This window comes from Equus asinus, chromosome 10 (assembly GCF_041296235.1).
Source record: "Equus asinus isolate D_3611 breed Donkey chromosome 10, EquAss-T2T_v2, whole genome shotgun sequence".
NCBI classification, from domain to species: domain Eukaryota; kingdom Metazoa; phylum Chordata; class Mammalia; order Perissodactyla; family Equidae; genus Equus; species Equus asinus.
In genome coordinates, this window is record NC_091799.1 from 22840865 (window position 1) to 22850196 (window position 9332).

Genomic DNA, 9332 nt, shown 5'->3' on the forward strand with positions numbered 1-9332 from the left:
CAAGCATCTTTCAGATATCATAGACTGAATGAATTTTGTCTTGTATTTATGTCCAAACAATATGTTTTACACTTCTAAGCTCTCAAAATTGAGCCCTGGGGAAACATATTGGAGGCTATTTGAATTTTTCCAGAGGTTACCTACAAAGGGAAGAATCTACATTAAACATTCTGATAACTGTTGTACAGCTAAAATATTACCTCTGTGACATATACTTACAACCACTAATCTCATGCTCACACCAGACATTGCAAATCAATTATGGAATTTTTTTTCCCATTGAGTCTAGAGATCGTTATTCAAGTTACTTTCCATGTTATATCTCTCAGGTAGTCAAGACCAACTGACCAGAGTTGGCATAGATGTGCAGTCCATTGGACATCCATATATTTAAATAATGTAGTTCTAGAATATATTGTCTCAGGTAATTGCTACTTTTAGACAACTGTGCTGAGCTGCAAACTCATCACTCAGCAGAGTATGTGGTTCCCCACTCTGTCAGTCATACATTCCTTTTCTGAAATTTCTAGGCTACAGCTTCATTTTTTTTCAAGGAAAGACATTGTCCCCAAGTGAAATATGGCTATCCATGAGAAATAGGTTGGAGAAAAGAAACACAGTAGTCAATGTGCCTTCATTAATATCCTAGTGAGAGTTGTAGATTCTATATGATAACATAGGATATACATTCTTGTATTTATCTGAATGATAGACAGAGGGAGGAGATATTGGAAATAGTGTCATAGTTAGGGAAAGGTAGGTGGAAAACAAGGCTCGGGAGGACTCAAAGAGTGAGAACTATTTGAGGGACAAACTAAAGATAATGAGTACTGAGATATAGTATAGGATTTATTTTCCATTGCACATAGAGCTAGAGATGATTCACTAACAGTAATGTATTAAGTTGACATCATATATTAATAAACATATGTCTATAAGAACCAGAACATTATGCTATGGTGGTAAGATGTTGAGGAAAAGAATATGGTTCTAATCTGGTTGAGGATTCACTTCCACTCTAGATGAGAACTTTCCAAACTAAAGACAATGGGAATTACATACATGCACACACACACATTTATAAAGAATGCCCATAGATTAAGACAAATGGCTCTACAGAAGTATGTACCTACCTGCAGAGATCTGTGGCAGACATACATATTTTCAGTCAATTACACTTTTCTAACTTATATTAATTCCATCAGGAAAGTTGCAGACATTAGGGGAGTTTTCAATTGAGTTTGGAGGAAATAGATGGACTATGATTTCCTGGAAAGGTTGGATATAATAGAGTAAGGATAAAAGTAGGCAGAAAGATTTGGATAAAGCTCATTCTAACCAGCTAATGATGGATACTACTGGAGAAGATGTAGGAAATGTCAAGGAAAACATTATATTCAGTTAATATCTTCCCATCTCCCATGAAGAACCTTTACTGACTTTCCTCAATTGATCATAAACATCAAGACCTTGCTTCAGGGATTAGAGAATCTACAGAATTTCTCAAGATTTAGCATAAAACCCACGTAATTGAGGCTTTATCCTACCTATCAGCTTTCCCAAACCCTGCTTCATGTCTTTGTTTCTCAGACTGTAGACAAAAGGGTTCAACATGGGAGTTAATATAGTGTAGATGACTGTTGCTATCCGGTCCTTGACATTATTGCTGGTCAGAGGCTGAAGGTAGACATAGGTAACACTCCCATAAAACAGAATCACCACGGTAAGATGGGAACCACAGGTAGAGAAGACCTTGTACTTCCCAGCAGCTGAAGGGATTTTCAGAACAGTGGTGAAGATTCTCAGATAAGAAATAATGATGCACATAAAGGGGACCATTATGACAAATGGGCCTTCTGTCTTTATCACTATCTCATTGACAAATGTAGATGAACAGGACAACTTCAGCACTGGGTTGAGATCACAGAAGAAGTGATGGATAACGTTGGAGGCACAGAAGGTGAGTTGGTTCATCAAGTGGACATGGAGGAGTGAGTGAAGAAATGGGATGAAGAAGGAGATTACCAGTAGAAGGACACAGCATTTATAGCTCATGATGGTGATGTAATGAAAGGGGTTGCATATGGCCACATAGCGGTCAACGGCCATGGCCCCTAGGAGGTAACTATCTACATTACCAAAGGACAGGAAGAAATACATCTGGCTCAGGCACTCACTATAGAGGATGGTTTTTGCCTCTGATAAAAAGTTTGTCAGCATCTTTGGAATAATAACTGTTGTATAACAAATATCAACAAAAGACAGGACACTCAGAAAGAAATACATGGGTGTCTGTAGGTGAACGTCTAAATAGATGGACAGCATGATGATCAGGTTTCCCATTAGAGTGACCAGGTAGATGATTAGAAATAGGACAAAGAGAGGCTTCTGATGCTCAGGCCTAGAGGAGAGCCCTAGTAAGATGAATTCAGAAGGTCTTGTTTGGTTGTTCCATCTCATAGTTTTGATTTTTCTTAAAGATAAATAAAATATATATTAATAGACTCTTCTATCTTTGGGAGCTTGTGTTTTCCAAGCATCTTTAAACCTTATTCTCCCAATGAGCTTTGGAAATATAATATTTATGTGTACTGATGCTTTCCTCAATTAATGTGGAGAATTTAGGGTGAAATTTATTTCTCAATTCCCCTTTTATTTCTGAGCTACTTAAAGACAATGGGAAAATAGATTATAGAAGGAGTAGTGAGATCAGAGAAAGAAATGGACATAGATAGAAAGATACTTCCCTTTTCTATTATCTGGCATTCTGTTAGATAATCAGATTCTGACTTATGGTTCAGGGTAATATGGCTTAGGCACAGATTGTGGAATGGCCTTTTATTATATAAATTCAGGTATTTCAGTGGATAAGTTTGTCAGGATAATTACTTACAAACTTTTGAATCATCAGCTTCTTGAATTATTTTGCTTTCCTTCCTAATATTTATCCTGGAATCTAGACACTGAATTCTGATATTAACACACAATCTTTTCTTTCCCGTCATTGTGATAAATATATCCTTTCTGCCCCAGTGAATTATTATTCAGAAAGGAAGAAAAGATGCAAACAGAGACACAGATAAAACATGGCATGGATGGAGCCCTTTTCTTACTTTTAAACACATCCTAGCCTAGGTCCCCAACTTGTGGGTTCTAATATCATTCTGAGCATATATGTACAAGTGTGTTTTCTTGATAAGTGTGAATTTTTCCCTATAACCATCTCAACCATAGATAAAGCTGCCCAGGACTTACCAGATCATTGACAAACACTCTGTTCTTCTTGGATCTGAAAGGTTCCTCCCAGACACTGCAGACCTCTCCTCATCTGATGAAACTGACATACTCTGTGCCTTTGTCCTCTGCTTTGTCCTCAAATCACTGGAGCTCAGTTGGGAAAATCAGTAGAAAACAACCATTTTTTTCCATTATGAATGGTATTCCTCTAAGGAACCAAGAGAATATCTCATGCTTTCTTCTCCTTCAAGTAACTCTGTCTCCCTCCATGTTTCCAAAAATTCCGTGCAATGCCTGGACATTTCTGGAAAAGGAAAAAATCAACAAAATGAAAAGTCAATGTATGTAATGGAAGAAAATATTTGCAAACCATGTATCTGATAATGGGGTTAATATCAAAAATATATAAGGAACTCATACAACTTAATAACACAACCCAATTAAAAAATCAGCAAGGGATTTGAATAGCCATTTCTCCAAAGGAGACATAAAAATACCCAACAGGCATATGAAAAAGTGCTCTACTCCACTAATTATTTTCAAATCAAAACCACAATGAGATATCACCTCACCCTAGTTAGAATGTCTATTATCCCAAAGATAAAGGATAATGAGTGCTGGTGAGAATGTGGAGAAAAAGGAACCCTAGTACACTTTTGGTTGGAGTGTATATTGGTATAGTCACTATGAATATGGAGGAGGAGGTTCCTCAAAACATTAAAAATAAAAATACCATAAGATTCAGCAATCTCATTTCTGAGTATACAGCCAAAGGAAGTGAAATCAGGATCTCCAAGAGATAACTGTACTCTCATATTCATTTCAGCATTATTCACAATAGCCAAGATGTGAAAACAAACTAAATGTCCATTGATGGATGAGTGGAGAAAGAAAATATGATGTGATCACTCTAATACGTATAAGTTTAAGTTGGATGCTGTATTTTCCTATGTCCCTTCTTGTCTGCTCCCTTATTGTACTTTATATTTGTGCTTAAAACTTTCTTTAGTGTTCTCAAAATAGTTGGCCTAGGTCACAAACATGAATAGCAGTGGAAGACATAGAAAGATGGAGAGTTTTGATGGGAGATGGGAGGGAGTGGTATTTTCTCTGAGACCATACTTACAAGAAAAATATATTTATAAGATATAATGGGGAATTTGGCATATGCTAGGAGATAATTGGTATTTCAAAATGAAAACATTGTCAGAATCCCAAGAAATTGAGCCTATATGGTTGGAGCAGAAAGAAGGGGAATATTCCTGAAGTAGCAGGACACTGAGTTCCCATATAGAAGACAGTGTAGTCTATTAGATAAATTCAAATGAGGCGGATATTGTGACTTAGTTTCAGCTCATTTTCTCCAAATTGCAGGAATGCAGGATAGAACTGATTCCTTTTTTTAGTTTCAGTCATCACATATAAAGTAGTGCTAATAAAACTTCCTCATTTGTAACTGCACTTCTCTTTTGTTTACCTGACACTTGAAACTCTGCTTTATCATGTATCCTCACTAGAATGGAAGTTCCATTAGGGACATAATTATTTTTCACTGGTGTATCCTTAACGGCCATCAGAATGCTTTACATACAATTGGTGATCAATCAAAAAATTATATGGGTGAATGAATTGTCTAGTGTTGAACTAAGTAGGTTCTCAGGTAAGTGAGAGTTTCCTTTCCCCTAATTTTTAAGAGTATCTTGAGCATGAGTGGTTGAATAATATCCTCACAACAAACTCTTTATCCTTCACACGAATAGATTCCTTCACGGATTAGTAAGAGAAAAATTGAGAAGTTGGAGAAATATATTTTTACAACTCCAATTAGCATAGTGATAGGAAAGTGTTGCTGTTGGTGGTTAAGAACATAGATTTGATTTCAAACAAACTAGGAACTCAATCTTAGTTAAAATACTTTAAGACAGTGGAGAAACTCAGTTATCTACTTTTGAAGTATTTCAACAGGAATAGCAAATTTTATGTGATGTTTCCTATGTATAAAGCCTTGTTTTAATAATTTACATAATCTCATGTATTACCTATTAACAACTCATAAGGTATAGACTATTATTATCCCCATTTACTGATTAGAAAACTGAGGTTAAGATATTTGCCTATGATCACACAGTTGGTAAGTAGTGGAGCTGGGATTACGGCTTCACAGTCTGCTGGTGTAAACACCAAGCTACATTGCCTTTCAGAGTACTAACCCAAAAGTGCTATTGAGAGCTTAAAATGAACAAAGCAAGTAATATCTAGCGTTGTGACTGTCACATAATCACCATTCAATATATATTAACTAGTATTTTATAATCATTGCCTTCCCATATTACTCAGAGACTTTTCTGTCCTTAAGGAATGTGTCCCCTTTTCTCTTGGTCAACTTAGAAAATGTCATAAACCAAATCTTCTTGTTTAGCATCCATCCTTTGTGGGCCTGATGCTCAGTCCTCACTCTAGTTGGCCTGAGCCCTGAGCTCCTCTCTGGATGCCTTGACCAGAGGGGTGCTTGGACTCAAAGTGAGTCTCACTATGTGGAAATTACAGCCTAGTCTTACAGACACCCTCAGCTTGGAGCAGAGTTCTTTGATTTCTTCACAGTTTTCACAATTGCTGCATCTCATGATCTACAACTTGAGGAAACAAGAGTTGTAAATTATTCCCTTACAGCCCTCCAGTCCCCAGGGGTCTAAGCCATATTCATTAACATATTGAGGGTTGATTTTGGATTACTTGACAAGTCATCTAGAACAGTAGTCATTAAACTGGCATAATAGATATATTAATTTAAAAGGAAATAAAGTCCTATGGAATCTCTGAGTTAATATGTTTTATTATACAGTTAGTAGCGTATGTATGAAGAGAAAAACTGCAAACCTTAATAAATTTACTAATATACCATTTTAACTCTGAAACTATGATACACATGCAAATTAAACTCAGGCCAAGTGTTGTAGATGCATTTCAAATAAGAACACTAATTAAGAGATATATGATATCGTTTAAGTGAAACTAAATCAATAGTGTCGGCATTAGTAGTGGGGATTTTGAATTGAAGTCTAATTCTGAACTTAATCACTTCCTGGTTTTTAACTTTCCCAATACATTAAATGCAGATAAATATTTTATATTCAATGAAATGATATTAAGAATTTCAAGTCTTTGTTTACTATTTTCACACAATAAAACCAAATTCTTAGCCCAAAATTTTCTAGTATTCAATCACATAAGACCAATTTTAATGAATGCCAATTGACAACTTTTAGAAGAAGGTAGGTCTGAGTTGCACTATTACACAAATTCTCATTAAATAATATCCAATCCAATTATTTCTGAAATCAGTAATAGGAAAATTGTATTTCAATGTATGTTTATTTAGGGAAGATATTGAAAAACACTCTTCATTTCAACTTTGGAATTTCCTCGTAGACTCTTTTTTTTTTTGAGGAAGATTAGCCCTGAGCTAACTACTGCCAATTCTCCTCTTTTTGCTGAGGAAGACTGGCCCTGAGCTACATCCATGCCCATCTTCCTCCACTTTGTATGTGGGATGGCTACCACAGCATGGTTTGCCAAGCAGTGCCATGTCCACACCCAGGATCCGAATTGGCGAACCCTGGGCCACTGAAGCAGAACATGTGAACTTAACCACTGTACCACCAGGCCGGCCCCTCCTGGTATACACTTTAATGGAATGAATATGTATTGGAAATGGTGATTTCAAAAATGAACTCATAAATCAATATCTTACAATTGTTGTCTTTTAATATACAAACTAGAAAACATCTTTTTCTTTGTCAATAAGATAATAAGTTCAGAAAAGTAAAAACAGTGAGTTAATTTCTGCCATACTAAATAATTTTCTTAATTTTTTATCAAAGTTGTAATGTCTTACAAAAAATTGACATAAGAATATATTTTACAAATTATGTTTTAATCATAACAGTTTATACTTTAAACTTAAATTGTTCTACAGATATCATGAAGATCGTTGAACAATTATTTCAAGTTTACTTTGGGATAAGATTTTTTTTTCTATTGCAGTAACATAGGTTTATAACATTATGTAAATTTCAGGTGTACATTGTTATATATTTCAATTTCTGTGTAGATTGCGTTGTGTTCACCAGCCAAAGACTAATCACAATCCATCACCATGCTCATGTGCCTAACTGCCTCTTTTGCCCTCCTTCCTCAACCCTTCTCTTCTGGTAATCACCAATCCAGTCTCTGTTTCTATATGTTTGTTTGTCATTGTTTTTGCTTTCTACTTATGAGTGAGATCATATGGAATTTGACTTTCTCCCTATGACTTATTTCACCTAGTCTAACACCCTCAATGTCCATCCATGTTGTCACTAATGGCTGGATTTCATCAATTCCTATGGCTGAGTAGTGTTCCATTGTGTATATATACTACATCTTCTTTATCCATTCGTCCCTTGATGGGCACCTAGGTTGCTTCCAAGTCTTGGCTATTGTGAATATTGCTGCAATGAACATAGGGGTGTGTGTATCTTTAAGCATTCCTGTTTTCATGTTCTTTGGATAAATACTCAGCAGTAGAATAGCTGGATGATAAGGTAGATCTATTCTTAATTTTTAAGGAATTTCCATAGTGTTTTCCACAGTGGCTGCACCAGTTTGCACTCCCACCAGCAGTATATGAGGGTTCACTTCTGTCTACATCCTCTCCAATGCTTATTATTTCCTGTCTTGTTAATTATAGCCATTCTGACAGGAGTGAGGCGATATCTCATTGTAGTTTTGATTTTCATTTACTTGATAGTTAATGATGTTTAACATCTTCTCAGGTGCCTCTTGGCCATCTGTATATCTTTGGAGAAATGTCTGTTCAAATCTTTTGCCCATTTTTTAATTGGGTTGTTAGATTTTGTTGTTGAGATGTGTGAATTCTTTGTATATTTTGGATATTAACCCCTTATCAGATATATGGTTTGCAAATATCTTCTCCCAATTGTTAGGCTGCCTTTCATCTTATTGAGTGTTTCCTTTGCTGTGAAGCAGCTGTTTAGTTTGATGTAGTCCTATTTGTTTATTTTTTACATTTCTCTTGCCGGTCACACATGGTACTGGACAATATGCTTCTAAGACTGATTTTGAGGAGCATAATGCTTACATTTTCTTCTAAAAGTTTAATGATTCCAGGTCTTAAATCTTTAATCCACTTTGAGGTAATTTTTGTGTATAGTGTAAGATAATGTTTGACTTTCATTAATTTGCATGTAGTTGTCCAATTTGACCAACACCATTTATTGAAGAGGCTTTCCTTTCTGCATTGTATTTTCTTGGCTCCCTTGTTGACAATTAGCTGTCCATAGATGTGTGGGTTTACTTCTGGCCTCTTGATTCTGTTCCATTGATCTGTGTGTCTGTTTTTGTGCCAGTACCATGCTGTTTTGGTTACTATAGGTTTGCAGTATAGTTTGAAATCAGAGAGTGTGATACTTCCAGCTATGTTCTTTTTTCCTCAGGATTCCTTTAGCTATTAACGTCCTCTTATTGTTCCATATAAATGTTTTGATTCTTTGTTCTATGTCTGTGAAAATCCTTGTTGGAACTTTGATAGAGATTGCATTGAATCTGTAGATAACTTTAGGAAATATGGACACTTTAACTATGTTAATTCTTCCAATCCAAGATCACGAAATATCTTTCCATTGCTGTGTGTTCTCTTCAATTCCTTTTATCAATGCTTTATAGTTTTTATTGTACAGATCTTTCACCTCTTTGGTGAAGTCTATTCCTAGATATTTTATTCTTTTTGATGCAATTGTAAATGGGATTGTATTCTTTTTTTTTATTATTAATGTTATGATGGATTACAAGCTTGTGAAATTTCAGTTGTACATTTTTGTTAGTCATGTTGTGGGTACACCACTTCCCCCTCCGTACCCTCCCCCCACCCCCCCTTTTCCCTGGTAACCACCGATCAGATCTCCTTCTCAATATACTAATTTCCACCTATGAGTGGAGTCATATAGAGTTCGTCTTTCTCTGACTGACTTATTTCGCTTAACATAATGCCTTCGAGGTCCATCCACATTGTTGTGAATGGGCCAATTTCGTCTTTT

The 9332-nt window shown here is 35.7% G+C and overlaps 1 protein-coding gene across 1 annotated transcript; it reads right to left on the reverse strand.

The window, feature by feature from the left end:
- Window positions 1-1503: 1503 nt before the first annotated feature.
- Window positions 1504-2460, reverse strand: LOC106830767 (olfactory receptor 1L1-like). The gene has a single exon (XM_014840576.2). The coding sequence runs from the start codon at window positions 2458-2460 to the stop codon at window positions 1504-1506; it is 957 nt and encodes a 318-aa protein (XP_014696062.1).
- Window positions 2461-9332: the final 6872 nt, after the last annotated feature.

Excerpts from the sequence above, each read along its gene's own strand:
- LOC106830767 (XM_014840576.2), bottom strand. The coding sequence starts at position 2,460 with ATGAGATGGAACAACCAAACAAGACCTTCTGAATTCATCTTACTAGGG.